This window comes from Pristis pectinata, chromosome 29 (assembly GCF_009764475.1).
Source record: "Pristis pectinata isolate sPriPec2 chromosome 29, sPriPec2.1.pri, whole genome shotgun sequence".
Classification (NCBI taxonomy): domain Eukaryota; kingdom Metazoa; phylum Chordata; class Chondrichthyes; order Rhinopristiformes; family Pristidae; genus Pristis; species Pristis pectinata.
In genome coordinates this window covers 17,193,912-17,209,803 of record NC_067433.1, presented here as the reverse complement: position 1 = coordinate 17,209,803, position 15,892 = coordinate 17,193,912, and the positions used below count along the sequence as shown (strand labels likewise).

The following is a 15,892-nucleotide window of genomic DNA, read 5'->3' as shown; positions in this document are numbered from 1 at the left end:
TACAGACACAGCACGGAAACAGGACCTTCGGCCCACTGAATCTATGCTGACCATTTGCAATAATCTTCCATTGATCCTACTTTTTATCCTCCCCACATTCCCTTCAACCCCCTCCATATTTTACCACTTACCTACACACTCGGGGTAATTTTCAGCGACCAACTCATACAGTATGTCTTTGGGATGCGGGAGGAAATCAGAGCACCTAGAGGGAACCCATGTGGTCACAGGGAGAATATGCAAACCAGACACAGATAGCACCCAAGGTCAGGATTGAACCTGTCTCAGTTGCTGGGAGGCAGCGGCTCTAGTAGCAGTGCCACTGTGCCTATCTTGCTCCCATTCCTTGCCTTCCACTTTCCTCATCTTGAATTCCAACACCCTTGTGTTGCTCCTTTCCATTCTCCCTTTAAACTTTGAAATTGCGAACAACATCATCCTCATCATGGTTGCTGCCTCTGACAGGATGCGAAAACTGGGAATAAAATGATAATGAGTTAGCTGCATTAAAAATCCACATCTCAGCACCTGCCACAGACATTCTCGTCCTCCTCTGTTTTGAGGTCATATCACAGGTAAGATTATACCAATGCATCATTATGGGTACAGCAGTGAAGGGGTTTTGTGCCTGGACTAGTAATCCAGAATTAATGGACTAGAAACAGAAGTACAAATCCTACCAAAGCCACTGCAAGTTTAAATTCAGCTAATTGAATGAATCTGGAGTCAAAAACCGGTATCAATAATGGTGATTATGAAGGTTCTGGATTGTAGTAAAAACCCAAGTGGTTCACTAATTTCTTTTAGTGAAAGAAATCTCCTGTCTTTGGCCGGGCTGGCCTATATGTGACTGAACTGAATGTCCCAGTTACTCAGAGGCAACAAATTCTGTCCTTGCCAGTGGTGGCCATCAACTGGGAATGAATTTAAATGAAAAGTATTCTCTACACATTGACCGATCTTAGAGGGAAGTTGTATGAGTGTCCTGGACGTCCAAGCAAACAACTTCCCTGCTCCAGCCCCTTGAATTCATCTTAAACGGAACTTTGCAGCAACTCAGTTCAGACCAAAGCTGCGTGGAAATTGCAGGGACAAGTAGTGTAGTAGTCTTGTCACCCCACTGGTAATTCAGATACTCAGATCCCACCTTGGGGCTACAGAATTTAAATTAAATGAAGCAATTAGAAATAAAGAGTTTAGTATATATACTGGTTGCTGTGAAGTCTTTGATTTGTCAAAAAAATCTTCAAGTGTGCTTCAAATGTGCTTTGAGGATGGAATTTTGCTGTCCCTAAGAAACCTCTGAACTGGCTTAGCTAGCCACTCAGTTTTACTAAAGTGTCCCTACAAGTGCAATAAGAATAAATTATTATACAACCAACTATCGTCATCAAAGGCCCTAAAAGCTCTGACCCAGGTTCAATTCCGGCCACTGTCTGTAAGGAGTTTGTACGTTCTTCCTGTGTCTGCGTGTGTTTCCTCCAGGTGCTCCGGTTTCCTCCTACATTCCAAAGATGTACGGGTTAGGAAGCTGTGGGTATGCTATGTTGGTGCCAGAATCGTGGTGACACTTGCGGGCTGCCCCCAGAACACTACGCAAAAAGATGCACTTCACTGTGTGTTTTGATGTACATGTGACTAATAAAGATATCTTATCTTATATCTGAAGATGTACCTAGATTGAGAGATTTGTCCCATGGAGTAATGAACATGCCCAACAGACTCTCACCCTTCCGACAACATTCACAAGCCCTGTAATACTTGACCACCAGCAGAGGGGGTGAGCCAGTATCATTCTGGGCCCCAAGGCATCAGGTCAAAGGTGGGCAGCTGATAACCACTCATTACCCTCCCTCAGCTGGTGAATAACTGAACAGCAGTTAAACGAAGCAATGAAAGTAGCAGAATGTACTCAGGGACTAATTCTCATCATCAGTGGGCAAACTGTCACTGACCAGTCAAAAGCTAGAACAAATTCAATGGGCTGAATGATCTGTGCTTTGATTCTAGAATTCTATGATTGGCAGGTTTCATTCCCTGGAGGATATCCATCGACCACTTTGGCAATTATGTTTATTTCCATTGATGGTAGGTCTGATATCTAGCTTCTTCTTGTCGAGGTGCTCTGTTAGCTAACTACCACACAACTTCATGTGCCAGTGAGGAAGTCTCGGCAATAAAACACCTCTAATTATCCAATTCTCAGGTACCATTTTGACACAATGGCTGCCTTTGGTTTCACATTTGCTGAGAGTAAGCACCTTAGATAATTTGCCTGAGCTTCTGTTATAATAACATTGGAATGCACTGTCTTGGATTTGATCTAACATTCAAATTCACCCCTCTAGTACTTGCCCATATATCCACACCAACCTGTTCTGGATAGAGAAGATCAGTCAGACTGGCTCTCCACACCGACCGCTATAGACTGTGGATGCAGATGGCTTCAGATCTTGAAGCCCCATCATCACAACTCCCTGATGACCGGTTGACAGCTTGCCCCATCAAATGCTTTTGAAAATTCTTTAAACATGTCCGATAATAAGACACTTAAAAAAAAGTTTGAGTAAACTTATATAATTAAAATAAAACTACTAAAGATGTAAAAAACTAAATTTAACTAAGAACACAGTTGAAATTAATTAAAACATTATGACATATGTGAGATACTTCCTGAGGCTCATCTCTATACTCAGGGTCAACAACTCCTTGAAAAGAATAGATTCACACCTCTATCTTTAGCCTTCCCTGCCACAGAACACAGGGGCCAATGCTCTTCAGAACAGGCAGCTTTTGGGGATGGTTTGCATTCACTTCATTTAGCCTGGAGTTTTCTTCTCATAAATTTTGGATTGCGAACATTTTGTGTCACACCTTGTGCACCTGGTGTTCTCCTCCCTCAGCTTGTTGCCAGAGAACTTGGAGTGAGACTGTGAAGCACTTGCACCTCTACACTTCTATTTCTGTAACTCTGTCAGTCTTGGAAATACTTCACTGGAATTTATCCTGAGATCTAGATCATTGATCCCAAGAGAGGAGTTCACTTATTTACTTATTTTGGCTAACTGTGTCCATGCTGGCTCCCAGCAGGGCAAATACCATCAGTGTTACTCCTCTCCATATTTCCCTGTCCTCCTGCAGCTTATTCTCTCTCGCATACCCATCAACTCCCCTTTGATTCTTTTGCCACTTACCTACAATTACCTTATTTATAGTAGTCAGTTCATAGAGTCATATGGCATGAGAACATGCCCTTTAGCCCAATCACCATCAAGGGAATCAAAAACTAGAGCATAGATTTAAGGTGAGAGGGGAAAGATTTAAAAGGGACCTTGGAGTGGGGGACAGGAGGGGACAACTTCTTCCTGCAGAGTGTGGTCAGTATAGGGAACGAGCCACCAGAGGAAGTGGTTGAGGCAGGTACAATAACAACTGTTAAAAGACATTTGGACGGGTACATGAAAAGGTTTAGAGGGATATGGGCCAAACGCAGGCAAATGGGACTAGCTTGGTCGGCATGGATGATTTGGGCCAAAAGGCCTGTTTCCATGCTGTATGACTCCATGACTAAGCGCTCACATACAGGCTGCCTCCAAGTTATGAACACCCGACTTATAGACACCCTTACATACGAACAAGCTCCCATAATAGTATTAGATTCAAAAGTAGAAGCCATGGCCGAGAAAGCTCACCAGCGCCTCTACTTCCTCAGGAGACTAAAGAAATTTGGGTTGTCCCCTTTGACACTCACCAACTTTTACAGATGCACCATAGAAAGCATCCTATCTGGATGTATCACGGCTTGGTACAGCAACTGCTTTGTCCAAGACTGCAAGAAACTGCAGAGAGTTGTGGACACAGCCCAGCGCATTACGGACACCAACCTCCCCTCCTTGGACTCTGTCTTTACCTCTCGTTGTCTTGGTGTAGCAGCCAGCATAATCAAAGACCCCACCCACACGGGACATTCTCTCTTCTCTCCTCTTCCATCAGGTAGAAGATACAGGAGCCTGAGGGCACGTACCACCAGACTTAAGGACAGCTTCTACCCCACTGTGATAAGACTATTGAATGGTTCCCTTATACAATGAGATGGACTATGACCTCACGATCTACCTTGTTGTGACCTTGCACCTTATTGCACTGCACTTTCTCTGTAACTGTGACACTCTGTACTGTTATTGTTATTACCTGTACTACATCAATGCACTCTGTACTGCCTCAATGTAACTGCACTGTGTAATGAATTAACCTGTACAATCAGTTTGTAAGACAAGCTTTTCACTGTACCTCGGTACATGACAATAATGAACCAATACCAATACCAACACCAAGTCCGACGTACATACATATGTTTGTTCCTATGAATGGCAGAACTGGGTTCCTCTCTCTGTCCACTTTGAGTATTTAATCTTTCTTATCAATCTTATGTGCTTTAGATGCCACTCATTACAATACTGTGGAGATATGGTTACTGTAGCGACTGATATTTGTGTATTTTCCGACTTACTGACAAAATTGACTGATGGACGTCTATAAAAACACAACCTGTTTGTTACCCAGGCATGGCCTGTACACTCATCCTACTTTAATCTCCCGACATTCCCCTCAATAACTCCTAGATTCTATCACTGACAAGCACACCAGGGGCAACTTACAGTGGCCGGTTAACCCACCAACCCATACATCTTGGAGGGATATGGGAGAAAACCGGAGCACCTGGGGAAATCGTCACGGCCACGGGGTGAACGTGCAAACTCCACAGAAACAGCACCCGAGGACAGGACTGAACCCAGGTGCAATGAGGCAGCAGGTCTACCAGCTGTGCCACTGCGTCACCCAATCAATAAAATACATTAGCCTACTGGCACATCGACGTGATATGGTTTGCCACATAGTTTGAATTCCATCAGGCTTGTTGCAGAATTTAGTTAATTAAATAAATCTGATCTCCTGGTTATCACTGACTCTCTGCATTTCAATCCACAGACATTAAAATCAGAAAAGCAAGCAACAAATTCTCTACAGAACCATTGGCTGAAAGTGACATCAATTAGATTAAATGTAAATTGTACACCATGCACATGGAAATCTCTGTCCCCAAGAAAAAAATGCAGATGCTGGAAATCTGAAAGAAAAACAGAAAATTCTGGAAATACTCAACAGGTCCTTTATTTTTTTTTATTTCTGCTCTGTGTATGATCATTATCTTGGAAAAAAGTGTAATTGTATCAGAGTAGATGAGAATATTGGTGATGGTCCAATGCAGGTAATTTACTCAGGAAAACGGCCTTGAAAATTGGTAGGCAATAGGGAATTCACAATTTTTGTTAATGCTTGCTTTAAAGGGAAAATACGGTTGTGTATGATATCACATTGTGCAGTTGGAAGAATTTTCTTGGTTTTTGATCCCCCCCCCCCTCTGCTAATGCAAACCTGCTGTGCTGTCTGACACTTTGAATAACCACACTATGCAAGCAGTCAGCATTTATATTTGAAATGAGCCTGCTGCAGTTTCAACGTTCAAAATATTCCCAATAAAATCTTCAACAATGTGTTGCTGGGTTTTAGCTGCCGTGTCAGTGATGATCCAGATTTTCACTGCCAACTGTGAAGAGAATAGTTGAAGGTCAAAATCATTGCAACTCCGGTCAAAGGGCAGTGGAGGTAGATTGGTCCAACTATGGACACTCAAGAGACCGCAGAAGCTGGAATCTAAGCATCAAACAAACTGCTGGAGGAGCTCAGCGGGTCAGGCAGCATCTGAGGAGGGGAATGGACAGTCGATGTTTCGTTGAGACCCTTCATCTGGTTTGGACAGCCAACGTTTTGGGAAGGGTCTTGACCCGAAACGTTGACTGTCCATTTCCCTCTATAGATGCTGCCTGACCAGCTGAGTTCCTCCAGTAGTTAGAATCATAGAGTCATATAGCATGGAAACAGGCCCTTTGGCCCAACTGGTCCATGCTGACTAAGATTCCCATCCAAGAGACTCCCACTTACCCACATTTGGCCCATAACCTTCTAAATCTTTCCTATCCAATGTTTTTGTTTTTTTAGTCCCCACTATGCTGAGATTGTGTCTTTTGGAGCTAAGTTCTCTTGTTAAGGTACCTTTAAAAAACTGTGGCTGGTTACAACGGCTGGCAGAGCGTCTGTCACCCACCTTCCTTTGCTTATCCCCAACCTCATGACATTCAGGAGGGGGCTTGTGGGCTGTTTCTCTTTCCTTGCCCAGCATTGGAAAGGAGGGGGTGAGTAGAAGAGAGGAAAATAAAGTTTGAATGTTTGCTTAACAGTGCCAGTTTCACAGGTGCAGAACAGGCAGAGAAATTGAGCCTCCAGCTTTTGGGCATAGTTTGCTCTCACGTTATTTAGATTGTAATTTTCTTTCCATAAATGTTACAATAGAAGAGGACTGGTGTATATTTTGCCCAATAATATCTGACAGTATTTTCACTTAACACGCTCTCCTCTTTGCAACAATATTTGAGGTGGTTTAGAACAGCTTGTTCCAAGAGACTAGGGTTGTGAGACTGGGATGCACTTTGCAGCTCATTTCTAACTCTGTAATTTTGTCAGTCTTGGATATTTTACTGGATTAACATCCAGAGGTCTGGGCTATAGATTCAGGGAGATGTCCCTACAGTCCAGCAGCAGAATTTAAAATTAAAACAGAACATGCTGGAAACACTCAGCAGGTCAGGCAGTATCTGTGGAGAGAGAAACAGTCCATGGTTCCAGTCTGAGACCCTTCGTCAGAACTGGCAAAATGTCTCAGACCGAAATGTTAACTGTTTCTCAAGCCACAGATGATGCCTGACCTGCTGAGTGTTTCCAGCATTTTCTGTTTTTATTTTGGATTTTCCACCATTTGTAGATGTTTTGATTTTCATTTACCGCAGAATTTAAATTCAGTTAAGTAAGTAAATATGGAATAAAAATTATTGATAACTATGAAACTGGCAAACTGTCATTAAGTTCCAGATGGTTCATGAATGACCTTAATGAGGGGAATCTGTCCTTGCCCAAACCAGCCAATATGAGACTCCAGGCCCAGCAATGTGTTGACCCTTACCTACCATCAGGTCTAGCCTGGCCTGTCCCTTCAGCCAGAAAGTTGGGATGGATATTAAATGCCAGACTTCCAATGGATGCGCATATGCCATGAATAAACAGAGTGAGGGTCAGACAGACAGACACATAGATAGATAGATAGATGGATGGATAGATAGACAGATGGATAGACAGATAAACAGATGGATAGATATGAATAAATAGATGGAGAGATAGAGAGATAGATAGATTGATAGATAGATCGATAGGTCGATTGATAGAGACATAGATCGATAAAGGTTAAAACGCAATCTGACCCCAGCCCAGCCATGGCCAATCCAAACCTGACTAGACTATGGCCAATCCAAACATAACCCGAGTCTGAATGTTCATAATTCTTTCCATGCTCTTTCTGATCTGAAGGCATTTTCAGAAAAGTGGAAAAAAGACTTGCCATGCTGCTCATGCCTTGCTACTGATAGGGAGCAGAGGACACACAGGGTTGTGCTCAGAAAGTCATCCTGATCAGGATGGTTCTGAGCTGGACCGACCCAACCTGAGCTGAACCCACCAAGAATCCACCGCACTGGATCTGCACCCAACGCATCGAGGTTTGGGCCAGGTAGCCCAGCTCCAGCACAATCTGCAATTGCTCGAGTAACTTGGTCCCATGCAGCTAGAATAGTTAACGATCAATTAACTTTCTAGCTCTTCAAGTGTGTGAGTGTTCAATTGCAGTTTTATTGTGTGTCCTACTGAAGCTATCTGCTGATGTAAAGCTTTTATGCAGCACATTATAGTTCTTCGCAGCATCTCAGGACTTGACAGTGGATACATGGATACATCCAAAACACCTGCCTTATCATGAGTTGTTAGGTCCTTTCACCTTGCTAGGTTTACTAAAGGGTCCAGCCTTTGTCTTATGCTCTACAAGTTCTGTGCACTTTCAGCTTGGTTCAGTACAATCCTGGATAGGTACTGCTACATGGTGTGCTGACTGGGGCAACCATCCTTCAAACAGTCCTCACAATGCATTTCTTTGTTCAACCATTGCCCACTGTGTTAGATGCCACTCTGACTCTGGTGCCAGATTTTCCCCACTGGTTTTGCTGATCATATCTGTCTCGATACATTTATCTCCTGGGTTAGTTGACAGATGGTCAAAAAATAATTATTGGCCTTCGCAGTGCAGAATACATTATAATCAGAGGTATTCTGGCAATGGGCAGGGTCAGCTGGCTGGAACAGATCCCTGAGGTGAACCGAAAGCATGCAAGGGACTGAAAATCTGATCTTAAATGCCGTTCACTGGGATGTTCAGAGCCTGTGAACATGATAGATACTGTGAAGGACAGAATAACATATTTCTCATATTTGACGCAGAAGGTCAGTCAACCTGGGGAGCCGAAGAGATGAGAAAGCTCCCCATTAACTTCTCTGTAACTTATTCTCTCTCACGTGCCCATTGACTCCCCCGATTTACACTGGTGGTATTACACAATGGTCAATTAACCTACCAACCAGGATGTGGTAGGAAATTGGAACATCTGGGGAGGGGGGTGGGGGGTGGTGGAAACTCAGGTGATCACAGGGAGAATGTGTCAACTTCACACTGTAGCACCTGTGGTCAGAATCGGACCTGGGCTGCTTGAGCTATGAGGTAACAGAACTAGCAGCATATGAAGTCATAAAAATTTGAAGAAAGAGTAGAAAGTCCTTCAAGTTTGCTTTGCCATTCATCAAGATCATAAGTGATGATCACGGCCACTTAATCTACCAATTTACACAACTTTGGAGACCTGGGACACTGCATATGCTGGAATATGGAGCAACAAAAAAATGACTGCTGGAGAAATTCAGTGGGTCAGGCAGCATCTATGGAGGGAAACGGACAGTCAGTGTTTCAGGTCAAGAGGTGAAGGGCCTCAACCTGAAATGTCGACTGTCCATTTCCCTCCACAGATGCTGTCTGTCCTGCTGAATTCCTCCAGAAGTTGTTTTTTGCCATACGTCTTTGGGATGTGGAAGGAAGCTGGAGCGCCAAGGGAAATCTCACGTGGTCACAGGGAGAACATGCAAACTCCACACAGAGAGCACTGGAGGTCGGGATTGACCCTTGGTTTCTGGTACTGTGAGACAGCAGCTCTACTGGCTGTTCCAGTGCGTTAATCCGTAAGCGTTCATGATTTAGCCTGTCTTTTAGTTATGTAAAAACAGGGTAATTGAAGTCTATAAAACTACATCTCCTCAAGCAGTTAACACCTTTTTTCGAGGAAAGGGAAAAGTCAAGATTGTGGTCATTGAATCCACAGTCCACAGCATAGAAAAAAATCATTCAGCCCATTTAGTTTTGTGCAGGTTCTTTGATAGATTTATCCATCTAGTGTCTCTTCACTTCCAAAGCAATTTGGATAAATACTTGAAAATCTAAAAAACTGCAGATGCTGGACATCTGAAACAAAAACAGAAAATGCTGGAAACATTCAGCAAGTCAGGAAACATCTGAGGAGCGAGAAACAGAGTTCTGAGGAAGAGTTCTTGACTTGACACATTAACTCTGTTTCTGTTTACAAAATCTGCAGGGATTTTGCAGAAGGTAACTTAATAAATTTCCTTTTGAAATCTACAGTGGAATCTGCTTCCACATAACTCTCAGGAGGTGCATTCCAGATTGCTAAACAAAAGGTGGGCTTCTCTCCATCACGTTTGATGTTTTGGACAATAGCCTATAATCTTCATTCTCTATTCACATTCAAGTAAATCAGTTCCTCTGTATTTATCTGTCAAAATTGTTCAAGGCAACCAAATTACTTCTTAATCACCTTTGCTCTACTCTGGATGGAGATGGTTCTTTGCAATCCTGCAAAAACTGATCAGTTGTAAGAGCCATGCGTCCAACTCTGAGCCCCACACTTTAGAAAGGACGTGAAGGTCCCAGCGTCGATGCGGAAGAGGTTTACTGCAATGGTTCCAGAGATGCGAGATTTCAGTTACAATGTTGTTCTCCTTGGAACAAAGGAGATTGAGAGGTAATTTGATAGAAGCAGACAGGATTGTGAGGGTTTAAAAAGGGTAAAAGAAAGCTGCTGCCTTGAGCAGATGTGCTGAGAACCAGGTGACACAGATTTAAAGAGAAGAGTGAAAGATATGCAGAGGCTGTGAGGAAATGCTTTTCTCTGCATAGAGTGGTGTTGATCTGGACTCTCTGCTTGGTAAGCCACAAAGTCATGGGCAGTGAAGGAAAAGAATTACTGTGGGGAAGAGCAGAGGAATGAGACTGAATAAATTACTCTGTGAAGAGCTGGCATGAACGATGGGCTAAATAGCCTCCATCTGTGCCATAATTATTCCACGATTCTACCATCATGATTCAGCTATACTAAGTTCTAAGTTCCTTAATAAAGAGTCATAGTCATACAGCACAGAAATAGGCCCTCGGCCCAACTGGTCTGTGCTGAGCAAGCTCGTCCCATTTGCCCGCGTTTTGCCCATATCCCTCTCTAAACCTTTCCTATCCAAAGTGTCTTTTAAATGTTGTTGATGGACCTGCCTCAGCCATTTCCTCTGGCAGCTCATTCCATATACCAACTACCCTCTGGGTGAAAAAGTTGCCCTTCAGGTTCCTTTTAAATCTTTCCCCTTTCACTTTAAACCTGTGCCCTCTTGATTCCCCAACCCTAGGAAAAAGTGTGTGCTTTCACCTTATTTATGCCCCTCATGGTTACAGTATATACACCTGTATAAGATCACTACTCAATCTCCTACCCTCCAAGGAATAAAGTCCTAGACTGCTCAACATCTCACCAACGTCTTAGACAACTGTAACATAATATCGCAACTTCTATACTCAGTGCCCTGACTGATGAAGGCCAGCGTGCCAAAATCCTTCTTCGCTCCCCTGTCAACCTGTGACACCACTTTCAGGGAAAGATGCTGCATAATATTGCATCAGCACAGTTCACCAGTGCACGTATTGTTGGAGATAAGCTTACCTTTAAGCCTGATATTTTTGGCCTAAAGGCAGGTTTATTTTCCTTCAAGTGGGATACGGTACAAGGGATTATACACATTAAAAATTTTTTTAAAACTACAGATGCTGAAAATCTAAAATAAAAACAGAAAGTGCTGGAAATACTCAGCAGGTCAGGCAGCCTCTGTGGGATGAGAAACAGAGTTAATGTTTCAGATCGAAGAGGGTGCAAGGAATTATACTCAATGTTTGCCAATGGCAGGGTGTAAACATGCAGCTAATCTCTTTTTTTCATAACTTGTTTTAGCCTGGCAAAGCAATTCTGGACAAATAATTTTGAAGTGAATTTCCATTTTGGGTGCAGGTGAGGTGAGTATGAAGTGATCTGACTGCTCACCTATGTTGGGGGGGGGGGTGCAGAGGCAGCCATTTCTACCTCCCACTTTAATGTTGCGTATTTTTGTTTCCTCCTCAGCTGTGTTGAATTGAACAGATTAAAATGAATATGTCCTTTCCTTCAAATGTCAGACAGAGGATTAAACAACTCTTAACATTTTTGTTCGATACATATGCCATTAATTATTATAGAATTACCTGGAAAACCAGTTGCGCTTTAAAATATGGATCCACTTTAGCTGAACATCACTCGATGCAGCAACTGCTTCCATCTGTATGAAGACTGGCTTCAGTTGTAAGGCTGTAGTTGTGAAATTACTTGATTTTTGCTTTATTCTTTTTTTAAGGATTGATAAAATATTTCTCCAACTCTCAGGTTATAACTTTCTTCCTGAAGTGGTATTTTATACACATAATCCGCATTTTTCCTTGCAAAGATTTCTCCTGGTCTCGTAAGCTCGTAGTGACTGACACAGAGGCCTGAGCCCACATTCCACCCAAGATCTAGGGCTATTGGTGGAGGAAATCTCTGTATTCAGCTGCAATATGTACATGTGCACTTTCCAAGATGTATCTTAGCACCAAATCGTTCTGTAAATTGCCCACTGACCCTGAAGCGTGAGTTTTCTTTCCTTTGTATTTGGTTCCTCTTCACTGGGTTGCTTTTGCATCAAAAAAGAACCTGGCATCTCTTGGCAATCCCCACCCCCTCCCTGTCTCATATTTCCTTATGACATAGAAAGTGGACATTTGGCCCATCAAGTGAATACCAGCTTGCAGAGCAATCTGTCCCGTTCCCCCACTTATTTCCCAGTAACCTATTCTCTCTCACATGCCTCACTTTCCACTACCGCTCACCTACACTGGGAGTAACAATAACTGTTTAACCTACCAGTATGTCTTTGGGAGGTGGGAAGAAACAGGAGCACCCGGGGGAAACCTACATGGTCAGAATCAAACCCAAGGTCAGAACAGAACACTGGTCACTGGAGCCCTGACTCACAGCACTACCTGCTGCACTGCTGAGCCCATGCTGCAACAACACATTAGAAGATATTCCCAAGGTGACCCAAAGATAAACCTACCCAATTTTTCTTGGTTCTCCCTATAGGACCAAAAAGCTAAATGAATGGGAGTCAGGGACCGGTGGGTATCTGGAGTAGTTTGTAAGAACTAAGGTGTATCATCCCACAGTGTGATGCTTGCAGTGAAGTCATTTTAAAAGATTAGGAAGCAAAGTTCTATTTTCAAACTGATTTATTTTTAAAAAGCAGGTCTACTTACAAGGAACTACAAATGAAGCAGCTCTTTAATTGAACAATTATCCAAACTGTGTGAAACAAGGCCAGTTGAAAGCAATAGTTCTCCAGATACCTTTTCATGGTATTCACAGTGCACTTACATCAAGAATGCAACACATGTACATTTTTAAGCTGTGTGTCTATGACCTTAATTCTTATAACTTTGAGTAAATGAACTGATAACAAATTGAACTGAAGTAAGTCAGTGTGATATTGAAACACATCGTACCACTGCTTTGCTGAGCAAACATAAATCTGGAAGGAAATAAATGATTATAAAGCAAAAAAAAAACCCCAAAAAAACTCAAAAAATAAAGAAGCTGCTGATAGCTAATTGAAATTTACAAGGCTTCATTTTCAGTATGTAAATAATTTCTTGGGAAGCACAAACAACAGTGAAGCTTGACGTCAAAATGTTTGCTTATTATCTTCCTAACCTCGTGTTCTCAAACCTACAACAACAAAAGTCAGTTCTTACCGAAGCTTCTCCTAAGTTTCCTACTTTGTTCATTACACAAGATTCATTCCCCAAATTACTCATTAATGCTAGGTGAACATTCAAGAGGTTCAAAGCTGTCAGCCATAAAATATGGACATGGGAGTCTTTGGATGCTGTCCAACTTCTACAGCACGTGAAATTTGATGAATATTTCAATTTTTTTCATATTTTACCATTGTGTCGTAGAAGAAAGTGATGATTAGTTGTTAAGTCCAAACCGCAATAGTGAGCACTTGCAGTTTTGGAGCTTTGGCCAGGTGCCAAGTGGTTTTCCTGACTACTCTGTGTGTACCCAGAGTCCCTGAGCAGGTCTGACATTTCCAGGGGGGATTGCAGCACACTGTAATCTTGGCTGACTGCTCACGGTTCAGGCAGGACTGTATAACTCAATAAAATTTCCAACCCTGTGCTTGTTTGTATTTTGTGATTCTCAGGGGTTGCCAATGAACTGGGTGTGTCGATGGGGGAAAGACAGCATCAGCTTTTCTGATATTCCAGACATCCTCTCTTTTCAAATACTCTTTTGGCAGATGTTAGTTCTGACACCCCGCCACCCCCTGCCTTCCTATATATATATTTTTGGACAGCCTCGACTTTGCTTAAAAGCCTCAGAATTCATCATGGCACATTCTCTTCTCAATTTGCCTCTCTTTGCTGGCGTATTGGTCTATGCTATCATACTTATCAACAGAAAGAAACATACAAAGAATCATGTTTATTACACATAGAGAATCTAAAAAAAGGAGGAAAGAATCATAGTTCAAAGAAAAAGACATCCTATTTTATAGAGGAACAAAAAAGTTTACTTTTTTTTAAGGAAAGCATGTGCAAGTTCAGATGTTGTTTGATTTAAAGAACAGGCAGATAATCATTTGAAGACCCCCTGGTATGTGGGACACACGTGAGTCTTCATTTTCTTCACAGCTTTTCTCACCTCCTTGCTCTTTTTATCCCACCTGTGAATAACCGTCAGGAGATTCTGTTTGTTCACTTTGCGACCCATGATGAGGAAGTTACTGTTCAGGTTATCCAGCTGGTGACAAGGACAATCTGCACCATTCTTAATGTACAAGGTAAGCTTCTTCAGGTCTTTCTTCTTGAGTGGTCCCAGCTTCAGAGGCTTTTTCTTCTTCTGTGGTATGATCTTCCGATCACCGTTCTCCTTCTTCACTTCCTTGATCTTCATCTTAAGAGCTGCAACAAAGCGATACAATTATTAGCAACAAACAGTCTGCTGGGGGAGTTCGGTGGGTCGAGCAGCATCTGTGTAGCAAACTATTACCTGGGGGACAGGGAGAGAGGGGTTGGAAAAAGAATAGAGTAGAAATGGAGATGATATTTTTACTGATCTTTCCATGGAACAAGATTGGATGGAGCTCACTTTGATGAGTCTTCTCGATTTACAATTCACAATCATAGAACGGGAAGACATAGATGGCCACTTGGAACATCTTGTCCATGCTGGGAGAAAATGGGCCATTTAAACTTTTCCCACATTCCAGCTCTTGGAATGTAGCCTATAGGTTGCGGCACCTCAAGTGGTAGAGATCCTCCCCAGTATACGGCAGGGTTCTGTTCCTGTGAACTGTTCGTAACCCAAGCAGTCCACAAGTTGGAAATGCGGCTGCGAGCTGAGCTCTCACTCAACAGAAGATACCTGCAGCCCTGCGGCAGACGGCAAATACATCCCGCTGGTCTCCCAAGCGCTCGTTCGCGTATACGGGCTTGTACGTAAGTCAGGCGTTCATAAGCTGGGGAGGACCTGTGCTCTTAAATGTGCTGAGTATTTTTGCCTTCATTGTCCTTTCGGGCAGTCAGTTCAACACTCAACATTCCCAACACTGTTTGGTTGAAAAATTATTTCCGCAGTTTCTCTTTAATCCTTCCACCAATTTCCCAAGCCTCTGTCCCTTTGTTAGTGACCTCTCTGCTAGGAAAATCAGTTTTTCCTGTCTAGGCTTTTCATACACCTCAGTTTAGTCTTCCCTCAGCTTCCTTTGATCCAAAGAAAGCAACACCAGCTCACATCATATATAAAACTCCTCAGCCCTGGCAGCATCTCCGTGATTCTCATCTGTACCCCCTCCAGTGCTTTAACACCTCTCCAATAGTGTGGTGGCCATATCCTGCTTAATTAAATAGAATGTTCTGGGGATTTAACTAGTTGCCAAGAAACTTTGTCTTGTGAGATTTCAGGATGGCTATTCACTATAAGAGACCCACCTTGGATCTCAGGAGAACTATTTTGCTCAGCAAGATTTTTGCAATAATCTGTTTCAAGAGGATTGACTCAGGCTTGTTTTGAAGAACGATCCAAAGCACAACCTACCAAGAATTTTCAATTGATTCAAATAATGGCATGATATTGGAGGGGCAGAGTTTATATGCCCATATGTTCATCCCCTTTCAAGACCTCTAATCAGGCCAAATAGATGTACTCTGTCTCTGAAATTCATTTCCTTAAGTGGATTTTCATTTTCAGTGGACTGAAATTCAGAGGGGTACTGCAGCATACTATTGCTCCTATGTACTAATGATTCAGGTCAAAGTCCTTTGTCAGAACTGGGAAAGTAAGATAGCTTTAAGCTGCTGAGATGGTTGGGTGGAGATGGATAGGACAATGGAAATATCTCTGAGGATAGGGTTGCCATGGTGATTCTGCTGGTTATG

The 15,892-nt window shown here is 42.7% G+C and overlaps 1 protein-coding gene across 1 annotated transcript in view; it reads right to left on the bottom strand.

The window, feature by feature from the left end:
* Nucleotides 1-12,661: 12,661 nt before the first annotated feature.
* LOC127584282 (secreted frizzled-related protein 1-like) overlaps nt 12,662-15,892 on the bottom strand; it is a 112,664-nt gene continuing 109,433 nt past the window's right edge. The window contains exon 3 of the mRNA XM_052040949.1: nt 12,662-14,416. Within this exon, the coding sequence (XP_051896909.1) occupies nt 14,091-14,416 (326 nt within the window). The 3' untranslated portion in view covers nt 12,662-14,090. The remainder of the gene's footprint in view (nt 14,417-15,892) is intronic.